The sequence below is a fragment of the Pecten maximus genome, chromosome 1, assembly GCF_902652985.1.
Source record: "Pecten maximus chromosome 1, xPecMax1.1, whole genome shotgun sequence".
Taxonomy (NCBI): Eukaryota; Metazoa; Mollusca; class Bivalvia; order Pectinida; family Pectinidae; genus Pecten; species Pecten maximus.
Window position 1 is genome coordinate 16,903,002 of NC_047015.1, and position 20,543 is coordinate 16,923,544.

At 35.5% G+C, this 20,543-nt stretch overlaps 1 protein-coding gene across 1 annotated transcript; it reads left to right on the forward strand.

Annotated features, from left to right (window-relative positions):
• Window positions 1–56: 56 nt before the first annotated feature.
• LOC117326452 (transcription factor SPT20 homolog) lies at window positions 57–17,401 on the forward strand. Its single transcript, XM_033883203.1, has 7 exons — window positions 57–149; window positions 2,950–5,094; window positions 5,301–5,384; window positions 7,106–7,159; window positions 11,889–11,918; window positions 13,039–13,206; window positions 14,120–17,401. The coding sequence occupies exons 1-6, from the start codon at window positions 71–73 to the stop codon at window positions 13,062–13,064; spliced, it is 2,418 nt and encodes an 805-aa protein (XP_033739094.1). The 5' UTR covers window positions 57–70; the 3' UTR covers window positions 13,065–13,206; window positions 14,120–17,401.
• The last annotated feature ends 3,142 nt before the right edge of the window (window positions 17,402–20,543 follow it).

Genomic DNA, 20,543 nt, shown 5'->3' on the forward strand with positions numbered 1-20,543 from the left:
TGATTGCTAGTCCATTGTGAGAAACAAAACATTTGTGAGACCCGGGCGAACAAGGAATTGAAACGTAAACATGGCAGTTGACAGCTGGTTAGTCGGAACCATTCTGTACTCATTTACAGCTTTAGTTTTGTATGATTCTACAGTGAACGGTAAGCCATCATTTTGTTAATATGGTTTATATCTGTGCAAAATTTATTATTTCCAATAATGTCATGCCGCAGCTGACGTGTCAGACTGTCATTGACACGCATCAGATATCACAATCAGCTCGCATCAGATATCACAATAAGATGTAAGACTACAATAGAGACAAGTTGATGACAGTCGCATCCTCATCTGTCCCCAGCTAATGGAGTTTTCAATACAATGATTTCTTTAATATTCTGACATTTTTTTTTATCAAGAACTGAATTCATTGCATGGGGGGGGGTAATATAAGAGTGCAGGCATATATATATGCATCATCAGGAATCAACTATTTAAGTGGGGCTTTAATACATTGTATGAGTATGCAAAACACATTATTTTACAGTATGTTTTATCAGAGAAATATATATCTATATACATATGTATATAAATTATGTGTATATTTGATTGAGATCAATTTTGTATCAGGAAACGCATCTACATTAGCATATATATCATAGCCTATAAATGGGTACATCATATGTACATTTTGTATGTGATGTATTGGTCTTTGTTTCTGGGATACATACTCAATTTGTTAAGTTATATAAATTAGTACATGTATCCTTTTCTTTTGTTTCTGTAGGTCTTTCAACATTACCTAATGGGACAATCATAGAAAATGGAGAATCAATCCAGTCAGAAAGTATAATTAAAGAGATAAAGGGCAACAGTACCCACTATACAGAATCACAAAAAGACGGTAACCAAAACTTTCAGAAACAAGATTTTCCAACACAGAAAGCCTCTCCACTTATATCTGACCAACAGACCCAAAATGTTATGGAAAACAAAGTTGGTAAACAAACAAACCTTGAAATTAGTTCTGAACAGCAAATAATGCAGGAACAGAATTACACACAACAAAATGCTGAACAGTTTCCATCACAATCAGGTCCAAATGAACAGAATCCTGTTCAACCAGCTCCACAAGGGCAGAATATCATACAACCAGCTGAAGCAGGGAAGAATCCAGTACAACTAGCCCCACAAGGGCAGAATATCATACAACCAGCTGAAGCAGGGCAGAATCCTGTACAACTAGCTCCACAAGGGCAGAATATCATACAACCAGCTGAAGCAGGGCAGAATCCTGTACAACTAACTCCACAAGGGCAGAATATCATACAACCAGCTGAAGCAGGGCAGAATCCTGTACAACTAACTCCACAAGGGCAGAATATCATACAACCAGCTGAAGCAGGGCAGAATCCTGTACAACTAGCTCCACAAGGGCAGAATATCATACAACCAGCTGAAGCACTTCAAGCAGGGCAGAATCCTGTACAACTAGCTCCTCTAGGGCAGAATATCATACAACCAGCTGAAGCAGGGAAGAATCCAGTACAACTAGCCCCACAAGGACAGAATATCATACAACAAGCTGAAGCAGGGCAGAATCCTGTACAACTAGCTCCACAAGGGCAGAATATCATACAACAAGCTGAATCAGTGAAGAATCCAGTACAACTAGCTCCACAAGGACAGAATATCATACAACAAGCTGAAGCAGGGCAGAATCCTGTACAACTAGCTCCACAAGGGCAGAATATCATACAACAAGCTGAAGCAGGGCAGAATCCTGTACAACTAGCCCCACAAGGGCAGAATATCATACAACCAGCTGAAGCAGTGAAGAATCTAGTACAACTAGCTCCACAAGGACAGAATATCATACAACAAGCTGAAGCAAGGCAGAATCCTGTACAAATAGCTCCACAAGGGCAGAATATCATACAACCAGCTGAAGCACTTCAAGCAGGGCAGAATCGTGTACAACTAGCTCCTCTAGGGCAGAATATCATACAACCAGCTGAAGCAGAGCAGAAACCTGTACAACCAACTCCTCAAGGTCAGAATCTAATACAACCAGCAGCAGAAGAGCAGAATCCTGTACAACCAGTCACAGGAGAGCAGAAACCTGTACAACCAGCTGCAGTAGTGCAGAATCCTGTACAACCAGGGTCACTAGGTAAGATTCTCATACAACCATCTGTATCAGAGCAGAATCATGTAAAAGCAGTAACAGGAGAGCAGAATCTTGAACAAGTGCATGGGGGGGGGTATTAGTATAATATAAGAGTGCAGGCATATATATATGCTACTCCTATACGTATACGAGGTCTTATTCCACCTGATTGCATTGGTGGATATTGCGACGAGGTTACATGACAGTAATATATATATGCATCATCAGGAATCAACCACAGGTACTTGTGGACATGATTATGATATTTCTAATTCAAATGTTTCATTATAGACGAGTAAATTAATGTATTACAGTCGCATGCTTAATTTGAAAAAAAATAAATACTATTTATAAGGCTGAGGTACAATATTTTTTTTCAAATTAAGCATGCGACTGTAATACATTAATTTACTCGTCTATAATGATACATTTGAATTAGAAATATCATAATCATGTCCACAAGTACCTGTGGAATCAACTATTTAATTGTGGCTTTAATACATTGTATGAGTATGCAAAACACATTATTTTACAGTATGTTTTATCAGCGAAATATATATCTATATATGTCTCTGGTTTTATGATCTTGAAACATATAAATTATGTGTATATTTGATTGAGATCAATTTTGTATCAGGAAACGCATCTACATTAGCATATATATCATAGCCTATAAATGGGTACATCATATGTACATTTTGTATGTGATGTATTGGTCTTTGTTTCTGGGATACATACTCAATTTGTTAAGTTATATAAATTAGTACATGTATCCTTTTCTTTTGTTTCTGTAGGTCTTTCAACATTACCTAATGGGACAATCATAGAAAATGGAGTATCAATCCAGTCAGAAAGTATAATTAAAGAGATAAAGGGCAACAGTACCCACTATACAGAATCACAAAAAGACGGTAACCAAAACTTTCAGAAACAAGATTTTCCAACACAGAAAGCCTCTCCACTTATATCTGACCAACAGACCCAAAATGTTATGGAAAACAAAGTTGGTAAACAAACAAACCTTGAAATTAGTTCTGAACAGCAAATAATGCAGGAACAGAATTACACACAACAAAATGCTGAACAGTTTCCATCACAATCAGGTCCAAATGAACAGAATCCTGTTCAACCAGCTCCACAAGGGCAGAATATCATACAACCAGCTGAAGCAGGGAAGAATCCAGTACAACTAGCCCCACAAGGGCAGAATATCATACAACCAGCTGAAGCAGGGCAGAATCCTGTACAACTAGCTCCACAAGGGCAGAATATCATACAACCAGCTGAAGCAGGGCAGAATCCTGTACAACTAACTCCACAAGGGCAGAATATCATACAACCAGCTGAAGCAGGGCAGAATCCTGTACAACTAACTCCACAAGGGCAGAATATCATACAACCAGCTGAAGCAGGGCAGAATCCTGTACAACTAGCTCCACAAGGGCAGAATATCATACAACAAGCTGAATCAGTGAAGAATCCAGTACAACTAGCTCCACAAGGACAGAATATCATACAACAAGCTGAAGCAGGGCAGAATCCTGTACAACTAGCTCCACAAGGGCAGAATATCATACAACAAGCTGAAGCAGGGCAGAATCCTGTACAACTAGCCCCACAAGGGCAGAATATCATACAACCAGCTGAAGCAGTGAAGAATCTAGTACAACTAGCTCCACAAGGACAGAATATCATACAACAAGCTGAAGCAAGGCAGAATCCTGTACAAATAGCTCCACAAGGGCAGAATATCATACAACCAGCTGAAGCACTTCAAGCAGGGCAGAATCGTGTACAACTAGCTCCTCTAGGGCAGAATATCATACAACCAGCTGAAGCAGAGCAGAAACCTGTACAACCAACTCCTCAAGGTCAGAATCTAATACAACCAGCAGCAGAAGAGCAGAATCCTGTACAACCAGTCACAGGAGAGCAGAAACCTGTACAACCAGCTGCAGTAGTGCAGAATCCTGTACAACCAGCGTCACTAGGTAAGATTCTCATACAACCATCTGTATCAGAGCAGAATCATGTAAAAGCAGTTACAGGAGAGCAGAATCTTGAACAACCAGCTGCCACAAAGCAGGATCCTTTACAACCAGCTCAACAAAGCCAGAATTCGTTACAACTAGCTGTAGCAGAGCAGAATCGTGTACATCCAGCTACAGGCCAGAATTCTGTACAACCAGCTCCACTTGAACAGAATTCTATACATCCAACACCACAAGGCCAGGATTCTGTACAAATCATTCCACAGCAGACAAATGATGGCAGCGATCAGAGCAGAAAAAATGAATTCATGGCCAGCGAGATTAGCAACCTTGTAACAATAGTCCCACAAACCGATCTTCTAAAACAAACTAGGCTTGGAACTTTTGAAGGACAACTAACAAAAATGTCTACTGAAAAAGGAAAACAAGATAATGAACCTACTTTGTATGGTAGAGAAATGACATCAGCACAAAGACAGAATGGTATAAATATTCAGGATATAAAACCATCAAACCAAAACATAGACACTGCCAATAGGTATGTTACAAAGCCACAACAATTAAGCAATGACAAAGATAATACACAAATCAACAGAAAAGAAACAACAACAAGACCTGCATTTCTAGCTCTTCTTCAGCCAGGGCCCGTCATCCTCCAGCCAGATCAGATCAAAAGTTATGTCAATATAGCTAAGAAATTGTTGTTCTCCACCACTACTTCGGTAGCAGCAACAGAATCTACCTACACAACAACAGAATCGTTCCAGGAAGGAGATTATAAATCAACAGATTCCTTACAGGAAGGGGCTTACAAATCAACCGATTCCTTACAGGAAGGGGCTTACAAATCCACAGATTCCTTACAGGAAGGGGCTTACAAATCCACAGATTCCTTACAGGAAGGGGCTTACAAATCCACAGATTCCTTACAGGAAGGGGATAATAAAGGTGATGTTTGTTTCTACTTGACCAAGTTATCTTCAGTTCAAAATCTGCTCTGTACATGCATGTAATTGATAAATATGGTGTCATTTATTCAAAGATGATTATAGATAAGGTGTGATTCATTTGATATTTTCTTGTGATAATCGTTTTACTCAGATTAGATAGGTTATTGTATGTGTGAGTAACGTTTGCTCCATTGATTTACACAGATACTCTGAAACTACAAGACAACTTTTATGGTGAATTTGACCATTGGGATAATGAAGACGAGGATGAAGATGAATTTCCTTTTGGTAACTAAATTCTTTGATATTTACACTCTAGTTTAATATCTAGCCAGCACCTGTTTGTGGGTATGTGTGTATCTTATTTTTTTTTTCAAATATTATCTTAATAAATTAAGTTGTTTTTGAAGTACCTGCAAGTATATCAATTTCTATCTGGCAGGGTGACAGCTGTATTAGAAAAAAATGTGTACTATTAACACAATATTATACAGTACACATTGGAAGAAAGCAACCCCATTATTATACAGTACACATTGGAAGGAAAGCAAACCCTTTATTATACAGTACACATGGGAAGAAAGCAAACCCAATATTATACAGTACACATGGGAAGAAAGCAACTCTATTATTATACAGTACACATGGGAAGAAAGCAACCCCATTATTATACAGTACACATGGGAAGAAAGCAAACCCATTATTATACAGTACACATAGGAAGAAAGCAAACCCATTATTATACAGTACACATGGGAAGAAAGCAACTCTATTATTATACAGTACACATGGGAAGAAAGCAAACCCATTATTATACAGTACACATGGGAAGAAAGCAAACCCATTATTATACAGTACACATAGGAAGAAAGCAAACCCAATATTATACAGTACACATGGGAAGAAAGCAACTCTATTATTATACAGTACACATGGGAATAAAGCAAACCCATTATTATACAGTACACATGGGAATAAAGCAAACCCATTATTATACAGTACACATGGGAAGAAAGAAACTATTATTATACAGTACACATAGGAAGAAAGCAAACCCATTATTATACAGTACAGAGGCGAAGAAAGAAACTATTATTATACAGTACACATGGGAAGAAAGCAACTCTATTATTATACAGTACACATGGGAAGAAAGCAACCCTATTATTATACAGTACACATGGGAAGAAAGCAACCCCATTATTATACAGTACACATGGGAAGAAAGCAACCCTATTATTATACAGTACACATAGGAAGAAAGCAAACCCATTATTATACAGTACACATGGGAAGAAAGCAACCCCATTATTATACAGTACACATGGGAAGAAAGCAACCCTATTATTATACAGTACACATGGGAAGAAAGAAACTTATTATACAGTACACATAGGAAGAAAGCAACCCCATTATTATACAGTACACATAGGAAGAAAGCAAACCCATTATTATACAGTACACATGGGAAGAAAGAAACTATTATTATACAGTATATATAGGAAGAAAGCAACCCCATTATTATACAGTACACATGGGAAGAAAGAAACTATTATTATACAGTACACATAGGAAGAAAGCAAACCCATTATTATACAGTTCACATGGGAAGAAAGCAAACCCATTATTATACAGTACACATGGGAAGAAAGAAACTATTATTATACAGTATATATAGGAAGAAAGCAACCCCATTATTATACAGTACACATGGGAAGAAAGAACCCTATTATTATACAGTACACATAGGAAGAAAGCAACCCCATTATTATACAGTACACATGGGAAGAAAGAAACTATTATTATACAGTACACATAGGAAGAAAGCAAACCCATTATTATACAGTTCACATGGGAAGAAAGTAACCCCATTATTATAATGCCAGTGGTTTTACTAGCCTGGAGTGCTGCTTTCCGTTAACAGAACAGGTTTTATACACGTAATCCTGAAGCAATAACAGATTGATTTGTTTTTAATTTGCTCTATCTGAAATTTTTGTTTTTGACAGATGACCTCCGACCTCCATCAGCTGGCATCGATGATGATAGGAATTTCTTCATAGGTAAGGGAATATGTGGTCTGATACCATTAAAATATTTGGGATAATTAAGATCATATATTGATTGTTAAATTTAGAAAAAATGTGATACCTTGTAACATATATTTCACATATTTGCTGGGGAACAAAACTCTCAATTTGTAGTTCATCTGGTTTGTGAATTAATTGTGCATGTATTGATTTTTCCTCAGGGGCTGTTAGGAGGGGAAAAAATTGTCATTTTGAAGGAAATTTTAAAATTCTTCTTCTCATTACCAAATATGGAAGAATCAAATACTCCTCATTAATAAAAAGGGTCTTAAGGTACTTATACCAAAATTATGGATGACCTCAGGGTCTTGCACTTCCCATGGGGATGTTTGAAACATTGTTTCAGTTGATCATTCTTTGGTGAAGGGTAATCAATTTGTATAAACTATGGTTGTAAGTAAACAATAAGTCAACTCACCAGGAGTAAATGTCAGAAGTCACATTCAGGGTCAAATCTTTTCATCGGTTACATTTTGTTGAGACATTATGAAGCAAAGTTGGTCAGAATTGAATAGTAAGTAAACTTACCAAAGGTCAAGGTCACCGGGTCAAAGATCAAGGGAAAATTTTGTATCTTTTCACAATGATTAATCACTTTAAATTTTAGTGTTAGATCCATTTCTCAAAAAGTATAAGTCCAATTTTAGCCAAACTTGGTATATATATATAGTTAGATCACATAGTGAACATCTCAATGTAACTTTCATTGATGGAATATCGTTCCGAGAATTTATGGTCCAGTGAATCTGGAAACTAAGGATGCTGGGAATCTGGACTTTAAAAGTTTTGTGTTTACAGCTCAGATTTTCAAAAATTAATTTGATGTTATTTCAACCAAACCTGGACTATAGTTGCATTATGGTATGTGCATCTCAACACATCCTACAAATTGCAGTGAAACCTCTCTATTAAGACCACCTGGGAGTCTGAGTGTAAGTGGTCTTAATACTGATTTTGACCACATTGATCTTTGACCATAAAGAACAGTACCTCTGTTACCAGTAGAGTAAATGTGTGTGCTCCACATATACCTCGTAAAATATATCCCTTAAATGAGATACATTTTATGGTAAATAAATATTTTGGTAAATAGTTTGAATAATGTAATGCATGTATTATGTAATAATTATAATAATTTTCAAAATACATATTTATTTCTGATATATGTAACACAGTCATTAAATATCTATCAAATGATTAACATGGTTCATAATGGCTCATGTATTCATATGAACTACATCTTAAGATAAAACTAAGATAAACATTGATAGTGTCACGTGGAACACAAGAAAATAAAGTAATACTTTCATAGTATAGTAAAGAAAAATGCCATCTTGTGCTAAAGTTCTTGTTGTTATCACCTGAAAAAGGTAAATACTGTGTTTTTAATCTATCATCAATCCCTGTAACTCCTGTGATTTCTTCGTGAATCACGTTCAGATATCCTGCCTAGCAATGAATGGTCAAACTGAACCTCAGCACTATGGGCAGATGGCTTCTTGATAATTTTGGAGGATATATAGCCAAACTGTGGGGCCCTTCCTCAGACCTGTCAGTATTCTAGTTTGCTTTGAATTTTCTTTGGTGCCAGAATGCTTAATTCAGTTAAAGGAAAAAGTTGAAAAAAAAATGCACGAGAGGCAGATCCCAAAATGGGGAAAGTATTTGTAATATAACTTAGTGCTTTATTAAAATTACTGAAACATCCAGGTGAGTGATACAGGCCCCATGGGACTTTTGTTAACACTTCTTGTTGGTCATTTTGCAAAAACAAAAAAATACAACTGTGTATATAATATATATATCACAACTTGGGTGACTGTTAACACCATTGATCTCTTGTTTAAACACTAATTTAATTGACATACTTTATGTACCTTTGATTTAGTTGTTGTTGATGCTATAAACATCACTGATTGATTTTATTGAAGCTTTTACATATTTTCTTCAAGAGGGAAACTCAGAATCTAAATATCTTGTTTTTATGTCACCTGAGACGAAGTCTCGAGTGACCTATTCTAATCGCCTTTTGTCCGACATCATGCATCCTAAAACAATTTTAAATTACATTTTCGAAACTGCTGAACCAAATTCCATGAAATTTGGCAGCTAAGAAGCTTCTATGACTAAAGGTCAACCAAAATTGTGAATTATTTTGGTCCCCACCCCCCAGGGGCCTGGGGGGGGGGGGGGGGGGTGCAAAAAGGGTCATGTTGAATAAAACTTCAAAAAAGGGGGTAAACTTTACTATAGTTTATATAGGGAAATCTCATTTTTGACTATTATATGTTGGATTTGTATTGGAATTCATTCTCATTTAGTTAACATTATCAGCTTGGGATGACATTTTGATGATAGGCACATGTTGGCCATGACTGAACCCCAGGGGCTGATGGGCGGGGTACTAAAAAGGGTCAAATTGACTGAAATTTCAAAAATCTTCTTCTCAAGACCCAAATAAGGTAAAATCAAATACTCTTCATAGAAGGAAGGGTCTTAAGGTGATTTACCAAAATTATGAATTTCATGACCCTGGGGTGACATGTTTGCCCCTGGGGAGGGGGTAAACTTGACTATAGTTTATATAGGGAAATCACATTTTTGACGGTTTTTTTTTCTCTATTGGAATTGGGATGGGATGACAGTTTAATGCTATGCACATGTTGGGCCTCTTGTTGTTTTTTTTTATTTTTATAGAAGTTGATGTTTGAATATACCAGTGTATATTTCTTATATGTTATCTTTAGTGACATGTGGTATAGTAGGAATAAGCAGTCTCCTCCTGATCCCTGATGTAACAGATGTTTGTATAGATTTCCAATACAAGTATATACACCAGTTTACAAATACACACTTGCTTTGTTTAATACATTATCCCCTTTAAATGAAGGGGGGTGTCTAAAATAAAAGTTGCATTAACTCTAACTCAGTTTAAATGTCGTAGGACAAAATTTTTAATATTTATTTAAGAAGTATTATCGAATTAAAAGAATGCAACTAGTCATAAGCACTTTTAAGACATCCTCTTTATATGATAAATTAGCAGATATATTGTAGAATGGAACTGGTATATAGCGGTATAATGATTTTGTGTTAATGATGTTTGGTTTTGTATTGTATAACATCCTATCAGCAGCTACACATGTAAGGTCATTTAAGGACGGGATTTAATGACGGTTGGTTTTGTATTGTAAAACATCCTATCAAGAGTTAAGTAGTGGTCATTTAAGGATGACCCTTAATGATTATTGGTTTAGTTTTGTATTGTATAACATCCTATCAACAGTTAAGGTCATTTAAGGACAGGACTTAATGATATAGATCATAGAATAGTATTGTAGAATACATAGTAGATTCTGGGGAAATATAAAGATGAGTTGCATTGCTCTGTCCTAACTATACGGCTATAAGGAGCGAGTGTTTTATAAACTTACCTGAAAACTACACTACGGACATGCTTCTTTGCAGTAATGTATTTATTGATGAGAACGAAAATATCTTCAGATGCATCCAACTATTTTTTTTATAAAACTAAACGTTTTGCATTTTAACAGTGCTGTCACACTGTCCCAATCTGTCACATAGATTGTATTATCTTTTTTTTTTTTTTTTTTTGAGTAAAATCTTTTTATTCAGGCTAAACATGTTGATATTACAAATATGTCCTCTCACAGGAGGGCTTGCACACGTCATTCATTCTACTTTTTTTCACATTCATTCTACTTGCATATTATGTCTTTAAATATAATTTATAAAGTACTCATTTCGGTAATTATCTCTCTGTGTCTCTGTCTGTCTCTGTCTCTCTCTCTCTCTCTGCCTGTCTCTCTGTCTCTCGATTGTATTATCTTTATGTTAGGAGTCTTCACCTATATTATGTTTATTCCTATATTATTACATTGATTGTCTTATACAATTGGTACTCAATCAATCTATGACATGTGACGTCTATATCATGAGAACAATTGATTTGATGTACAGGTACTTTATTGAATTTCAATTACCGACTCCAGTATCACTTAGTATCGTGCAAACCTCCCACCCTACCCAACCCCCCTCTGTCTCCCTCTCATTCTCTCTCTCATTCTCTTTCCCTTTCTAATTCTCTATCATATGGTCATACATTACTATTATACAGCATTGTTAAAATTTACCTGGGTATTTAGTGTTGTCATCTGTCTGTCAAATCCATTAAGGAGACAGATTTATATAAGTATTTTTTTCTGAATCCTTGTCCTTATGTTTGTACTTCATGTTGACACAGAAATGAAATAAAATATGTTTAACCTAAAGCCTGTAATAAGCTTCTGTCAACTAGTGAATTACCGGAATCTGACTTGAGTGGGAGAAAATAAATATAAGATTCTCTCTTGACCAACAATCTATAATACCGTATTCAATCAAATAACATGCTGTAACAAGAGCATGTGATTTATAAAGCAATTTACAGGACACAGTTTGGATGTGAAATAATAGATTGAAAATAAAAACATTTTTTTTTTTTTAGAAATGAGTCAGTCATGAGGGTAGCAAAATTTTATTGACTTTCATCTTCTTTCCCAGAAAATAGGTAGGCATGTGTTTGTAAGGCCAGGTGTGCTTATTAGGTTAAATACAATACATGCTAGACCAGTGCAACATATGCTTGCAAATTCCTGTCATAAAATTAATCTGTCTTTTTATTTCCATTTGTACACAACAGGGAACAGACCAGGAATGGAGTTATTTGGAGGTGAGCAATCGTATGCTACATTATTTAGTGCTGTATATAATATAGAAGAATATCTATATAACTACAATGTAGTCATATTAACGGACCAAACTGAAACCAATGTTATGCAAACTAAGTTTATTCACATACAAACCTGTGCACTTATATGTATGAGAAAGTTCATGTTTTGGTGTTTGGAAAAAAAAACCAACAGGTATCAAGTTTTTCAAAATCACTAATTCTCAAAATTCACCTAAATACCGGTGAAAATACCATACTACACCGATATATCATTTTTACCCTAAAAATCACTGTTAGAGGAAATCAGTATACGATTATACAAATGAGACTGGTCAGATTATTTCTGTGTTTATATCAAGGATTTGATATACAATGTACAAAGTATACCACTAGAAAATCCCATTCAGTATACAAAATGTACACCAGCTGTGCAATGATTGATCCAATATCATGAAAACATATACATGTAATCTCTTAAAGGTGACTTTAATTTGTATACATGATATTTTGAATTGTTTTTAGCTCACCTGGTCTGAAGGACTAGTGAGCTTATGCCATGTCATGGCGTTGGTTGTCTGTCAACTGTCAATTTTTCCTTTAATATGCTGCTAGTCATGAACAACTGAATATATTTTGACCAAATCTGATCAAAAATACCGGTATCGTCCTTGAGGGAAAGGAAGCAAATTTTGTATAAATGCTGACTATGGTCCCTCTGTGGCTGGAGGGATCAGGCCCAATAAGGGAAAATAGAGGTACAATGTAATTTCTTATTTCTTTAAATGATTGCTTGTGGTTTTTTTCCGATGACCACAGACTTATCAAAGTGAGTGCTACAGGCCCCATGGGCCTCAAAGTAAACTTCTGCATACCATCTTCATTCATGGCTGTTAATATTTTGCAAGTGATCGAGTTTGCAGCATACATGTTGTATTAACATTTGTTACTTATTCAATACAATAAGGTTGAAGCTACACTGTATTAACTTTCAGAGAATGCACTATCATGACACATTTCACATGAGGTTCATAACTAACAGGTACTTAAAAAAAATTAAAAGAGATTTCCTTCAAGGATGTATGATTTATACATACTGATAGTGACCTTTGTTTTGATACAGATGAGAACGATTACCCACCTCCCTAAAGAAGGTGTTGTTACATCTAGCCTCCATAAAAAGAACGAGGACATTGATGTAAAGAAGGACATGATAGCCTACTACAACTGGATCCTCTTCATTGCGCTCGTCATTGCTTCTGTCTTCTTTTTTGTCAGACAGAGACACAGGGTAAGCTTTCTAATACAGGAGAGTAATAGTTCATAGTTGGGTTCCTAATCTGATGACAGGTTTTAAAAAGAGCAAAAAACAATATCTTTTTTTTTAAAAAGTAAATGCTATAAATTTTCATTTACAGTCAATTTAACAAGATAATTTTTTTTTACTATATTACAGCTCTCATGTTGACAAAATACATTTCTAGTTGCATTGTACACCCCTGTTTTATCGTATATACTGATTAAGCACAACAATTTTGTTGATTTTCTCTAGACCTGTTTTTTTACATAAGATTTATCTGTGTTTTAAAAAGTAGACTAGCATTAAAGTTGTGATCAATTTACATACCAAAACTTGACCGATAAACAGATACAACAACTGACACAACCTTGACCAATCCACAGATACAACATCTGACATAACCTTGACCAATCCACAGATACAACATCTGACACAACCTTGACCAATCCACAGATACAACATCTGACACAACCTTGACCAATCCACAGATACAACATCTGACACAACCTTGACCAATCCACAGATACAACATCTGACATAACCTTGACCAATCCACAGATACAACATCTGACACAACTGACTGACACAACCTTGACCAATCCACAGGCAGTATGACAGACACAACCTTGACCAATCCACAGGCAGTATGACTGACATAACCTTGACCAGTCCACAGACATGACGAGACACAACCTTGACCAGTCCACAGACACGACAACTGACACAACCTTGACCAATCCACAAACACGACGACTGACATAACCTTGACCAGTCCAGACATAATGACTGACCCAACCTTGATTAATCCACAGATACAACGACCACAGATCAAATTTATTATCTTACATTTATAAGGAATATCAGTAACATATTTTCATTTAAATGCATTTCAATTTCATTCCAGTTTGGTTACAAGTGGGGACAGAAGCAGAACTACCGCAACACATCTGATGCTGAAGAGGGAAAACAGCTGATGAAGAATGTTTACACGTGATAAAACTCACGATTTCTCTGTCAGGATTTAATCCTGGGTGCTACTCCATTGTTGTTCCTCATGGTGTCTCTAAAGTGTTCTCCTTTTTACGCACAAAATGTGTATGAAAGTTAATTTGAATACTCAACCTTCATTTACCTGGAATTCACTTCTCAGATAACAATGTTTTCTTAGGTGTACAGTTCATTAGGTGTTGCATGTTCCAAATGAACTGAGAACTGATGTTGTTTTCTCTTGTATCTGATAGAATTATAACTGTGGGATATACTCCTTGTATCTGATAGAATTATAACTGTGGGATATACTAAGAAAACCTTTAAGTCTACTGATATTGATAGTTCTTGTATAATATGAGGGTTATATATAGTAAGAGTACTTATATATCCTATTAGTACCTAAGTTTTTATGTACACACACATATTTTTTTGTGCAACAAATTCTTGAACAATGCACTGTAACATTTTGAGAATTTCTATCTTTTTTTATTTCATAATTGATATTTTTAAGGAAAAGAAACAATCTTGACATAATTGTTTGAAGTTGAAATGAAATTAATTGTAGTTATGATGTTGATGCCTCATGATCCTGCTATGCAAACGATGTATTGCTTTATAAGTTAACATGTCCAAATTGTCATAAAATCCTATGGTGTTAGCTTTAAATATCTTTTTTTGATGTTATGTGGATTTATTTCCCTTAGTTGCCCTATCTCATTTTGACAGCAGATTTTGAGTTAAATCTTTATGTTACAGTAATATAAATATGATGAGTTTATATACATCCCATGATTTTATTTACATGTTTACAGTTGCTAATTTTATGAGGGAAGAATTTACAAATTCATAATAATTTGCATAACCATAAGGTTAAAGAATGTTGACAGTTGATATCAAATGGTCCATTTGTCAATTATCACATATCACATGTACTGTATCAATCATATTATAATGGGATGAGGTTTCAAGAAAAGAAATAAGCATCAATGCACAAGTTTTCAAGGAATTGACAAACATTTCACCGATGGACAGATTTACCACAAAGCCAAGAGAGATAACTGTTTACTCCTCAGAAATACCACAAAGCCAAGAAAGATAACTGTTTACTCCTCAGAAATACAACAAAGCCAAGGGAGATAACTGTTTACTCCTCAGAAATACCACAAAGCCAAGAGAGATAACTGTTTACTCCTCAGAAATACCACAAAGCCAAGGGAGATAACTGTTTACTCCTCAGAAATACCACAAAGCCAAGAGAGATAACTGTTTACTCCTCAGAAATACCACAAAGCCAAGGGAGATAACAGTTTACTCCTCAGAAATACCACAAAGCCAAGGGAGATAACTGTTTACTCCTCAGAAATACCACAAAGCCAAGAGAGATAACTGTTTACTCCTCAGAAATACCACAAAGCCAAGAGAGATAACTGTTTACTCCTCAGAAATACCACAAAGCCAAGGGAGATAACTGTTTACTCCTCAGAAATACCACAAAGCCAAGGGAGATAACTGTTTACTCCTCAGAAATACCACAAAGCCAAGGGAGATAACTGTTTACTCCTCAGAAATACCACAAAGCCAAGAGAGATAACTGTTTACTCCTCAGAAATACCACAAAGCCAAGGGAGATAACTGTTTACTCCTCAGAAATACCACGAAGCCAAGGGAGATAACTGTTTACTCCTCAGAAATGTTTGTGAGTTTCCTTGACATGTGCATTATTCCTCAGTCAAATTTTCAAGTTTATAGGAAAATGGTAACCTTAGATTTGGGACTAAGGAATTCTGGAAATAGGGCATTTTTCACAGTCCCCCAGAATATGTTATATGTGAAGTTGACTGTATATTGATTCATTAATCGACTACTAAACATGTTTTTTTCTTTTTCTTATTTTGAAGTCTTATAAAAACTTTTTTTAAAGCATTTATATTGGAATATTGGAATATTGATATTCAATTATAGATATCCATGTGTACATATCTGATGAAGTAGAAGCTGCCAGGGTTTAAAAGCCCTGCTTAGGTTTGGGATCTCCACATGTAATAAACATGTATATGACCCTGTGATGAATTTATACGTGTAGGTCAACCATCTGTTTGTATGCTGTGGTTTATTTTTGCTGTGAGGTATATGATATTCTCAGGAATAGGCAGTCTCAAGTTGAATGTATTTATCTTAATCTTCCTTAATGCCAAAGCAGATTTCAACCAAATTTGTCATTTGCCTTACAATTCTTACCGAAAAATTTAGTAACACTATGATTTATGTGTTTAAGGGGACATGAGTGAAGCCATTCTGGATCTGCCACAGTGCCATAACATTCATTGTATTTATTGTGTTATTAAACATATTTATGATATGTGATTTGCTGTTAGTTAAGTAGATATTGTTTTAGTTTAATGATGTCACAAGCAAGGCAATGTCACAAAAAGGAAGTGTTACAATATGTCCATTTTGTAAATATTTACCTTCAATAATGTTTTTTGCAGGAATTTTACACAAAATATCTTGTTTACATGCCGAAAGTGAATCTCAATTGATGATCAGTTTCCATTTCCTATGAGATTGATGAAAATACATGAAATATCTCATACATTTAATACACATGATTGAGATATTTTTATGATAAGAACTATAACGCAATATTTGTTTTTTTTTATTATGGTATTTATACAATTATTGTAGACAAAAACACTAAGTTTATGTATTTAATGTAGAGTGATATAGAAAAGTATATTGTTTTGTTAATACACGTTTTATGAAGAATGCCAGTTTTACATTCTATAATACAATATTGTGATGTATAGTTTTACATTCTATAATACAATATTGTGATGTATAACCTGCCATTTGTTGTTTTGGCCACTTAATATGTCTGTTATAGGGTACTTTTACCAATATGTTGTATGTACATTGTACTGATTTGTCATCAGCCATTTTCTGTCAGCAGCTTACATAGCCATTATTTATAATTTACACTGAGAATAATGACATTTTTCATGGTATGTGCAACTGGAATTAGTAATTGAATTATAACCATGATTTCAACAAGGATTTTTTTTCTTACCTTACCTGCCTGAAGGACTCACACAACTATATAATTTACTATATGTTATTACTAGTGACCCTATCCCTTCCTTCGCTTGTTTAAAGTTCCAATGATTTGAAATTTATATCAAATTAAAGTTTGAAGTTTTTTCTTTTTGATCAATGTTGTTATTGTATAGGCTTAATGGCATATAAGAGCACACGGGTACTCAAAAGACAGTAACCCTGACATTTACAGTACACTGGGGAACCCCTCCTGGCCAATTCCCGCCTTTTTACACCTCGACTCCTATTCTATTTTCAGTAGGAGTGTATATTTTTGATTTTCCAAATCTCAAGACCCTATCCTTTATTCTTTTATATAGAAAGTACCCATTTCATATGTTATTTACTCAGGAAAACAGCTACAAACCTAAGAAACACATTTTCCACATGGACTTGGTTCAGGCAAAACACCATCTGATTGGCTGATTTAGTTGTGTGAATCCTGAAGGGCTAATATGTTTGTGCCATAGTGCAGCTGTCAACCATCTTTTCCATTTAAACAACTTCTCAATAACCTAAAGGCCAAGGGCCATGCTATTGGGCCAATAACATGCTGGGATGAAGGGCTACAGAGTTTGTTCAAAATATTACCTATACTTATTTTCGAGGTTATGGGTGTCATATGTGTTTCAGAAAAATGCTGATCCCTTCTAAATATCCAATAAAGGGGAATTGACCTAAGAGTCATGATATGCAGTCAGTAGCATGCCGGATGAAGGACTACCAAGTTTGTTCAAAGTATGACCTTGACCTATTAATGAGTTCAAATATGTAAAGAGTCCTCTCTTTAATAGCAAAGAATCACTGGGTCATATCATTAGGACAGTACCATGCTAGAATGGAGGGCTACAAACTTTAAATCAATAATCTTGATTTTTTTTTAAAGATCTAAGGAGTCAAATGTTTTAAAATCCTACTTTTTATATCCAAAATGCCTAGGGTCATGATGTCTGCTATATGTTCAAGTGAATGACCATGATGGAGTTATTATTCACATGGGTCAACTATAGCTTAAATTATTTGTTTCTGAATATCAAAATTCCATGGTTATATACCTGTCATGTACCAGTTACTGATGAGAAATGGTATTGATTCGGTTTTGAAGAAATCTTCTCTTGACAAACTGCAAAACAGGTAAGGAATACAGCCCCATAGGGTGTTTTGTTTTTATATTCATTCATTTTAATTGTTTTGTTTTGGGTTTTTTTTATTTGTTTCCATGAAAGTCTTTTATTATTACTGATTTGTTAATAGTGGGTTGATTTGCAAGGATGTAAATTATTTTATTGAATAAAAGCTTTCCTGTATTTGAAATTGAGTTATTTCCCTTACCACCAAAATTTCTGATTCTCTATAAAATAGAATTGTGTTATCATCACTTTTGTAGTTGTATGACAGTATTCACAAAACTTATTAAAACATTTTCAAGAGAAAACCAGTTCGCAAACATCAAGTTATGAAAGACAGATTATTCCCAATTCTAAATAGCGAAGTATCATTTTGCCCAAGAATTATGACCCATATTTCGGTTTTAGCCTTTCATTTCGAGAGACAATATCCTGTGGACTAACGGTTGTCACTGTCATGTCGTAGAAAGATATGTGGATTATTGAGAGGGGGAAATACAGGTTGTGATTTCATTATCATCAACAATTCCAGTTGTTCCATTGGCGAGAACACAACCGAGTACCACAGAAATACCATCACAGAACAACATATCCGCAGACATTTCAGGAAAACTGGATTATAACTTAAAACATTACCTGAAAACATTGAGATGAACATGAAGTAGATATGTAGAATAGTTAACATAGACACAGGGTTGCAAGAAAGAGTACAAGAATACATATCAGAATCTATTGCTGGATTTGATGTAGTTTTGCACATGTCGAAACACAAAAAAGTTAAGTTCTACAGAGAGATCTGAATTTCTGAACAAGAGAAAGTTTAATTCCAAAACCAAACCTAAGGCATTTAAACTTTGAAACATATTTAATCTTTTCAATTTATACAATTTGTATTCAAAGAAAATGTGAATGGAATTTTTGCAAGGATGTCCACAGATGCAAAACGGATCATTAATAAGATTTACTGCTACAGATCATATTTGAGAACACTACATTTGTGTCTCAATCTAGTATGTGAAATGTTTAATTTTCTTTCACCATAACTGTAGTAGTTAGGTGGATGTGGTTGTAAATTTGAGTTTATAGAGTTTTAAACAAATTCAGGGAAGGCAACGATCGTACAGATAGATCTAACAAGTTCCAACTACGAATAGTGGAAGGTATAAACCAGAGATTCGTTTGAGAAAGCCCAAAAGGAGGAACTCGATAATCACTGTTATTTCTAAGAGCGTATCGGTTATTTTTTGCAACAGCAGGTGGAAGAAGATCGTCTAAATAGTCCGGAGATAACTTATTATGCATTTTTAGGTCATCTGACCCAAAGGGTCAGGATGACCTATAGTCATCGTGCTTCGTCCGTCGTCGTCCGCCGTCCGCCGTGCGCCGTGCGCCGTCCGTAAACTTTTTCTTTCAAAACGCTACTCCTCCTTAACGCTTGGGTGGATTACTTCCAAATTTGGTTTGAAGCATCATTGGGGGAGGGCAATCATATTTTATATAAATGAGGCTGGTCTGACCCCTGGGGCCAGAAGGGCGGGGCCCCAAAAAGGGAACTTAGGTGAATATTGCTATAAAATCCTACTCCTCCTTTACCCTTAGGTGGAGTACAACTAAATTTGGTGTGAAACATCATTGGGGGAGGGCGGTCATATTTTATATAAATGAAGTTGGTGTGACCCCTGGGGCCTGAGGGTCGGGGCCCCAAAAGGGGAACTTTGATGAAATTTTGCTATAAAATCCTACTCCTCCTTAACCCTTTAGTGGATTTCAACCAGATATGTTGTGAAACATCATTTGGGGAGGGCGGTCATATTTTATATAAATGAGGCTGGTGTGACCACTAGGGCCTGAGGGGCGGGGCCCCAAATGGGGAACTTTGATGAAATTTTGCTATAAAATCCTACTCCTCCTTAACCCTTTAGTGGATTTCAACCAGATATGTTGTGAAACATCATTTGGGGAGGGCGGTCATATTTTATATAAATGAGGCTAGTGTGACCCCTGGGGCCTGAGGGGTGGGGCCCCAAATGGGGAACTTTGATGAAATTTTGCTATAAAATCCTACTCCTCCTTAACCCTTTAGTAGATTTCAACCAGATATGTTGTGAAACATCATTG

Bases quoted from the DNA above. Each gene is read 5' to 3' on its own strand.
- LOC117326452 (XM_033883203.1), top strand. From the start codon at position 71: ATGGCAGTTGACAGCTGGTTAGTCGGAACCATTCTGTACTCATTTACA. The intron at 150-2,949 runs GTAAGCCATCAT...TTGTTTCTGTAG, and splicing joins GTATGATTCTACAGTGAACG to GTCTTTCAACATTACCTAAT. The intron at 11,919-13,038 runs GTGAGCAATCGT...GTTTTGATACAG, and splicing joins AGGAATGGAGTTATTTGGAG to ATGAGAACGATTACCCACCT.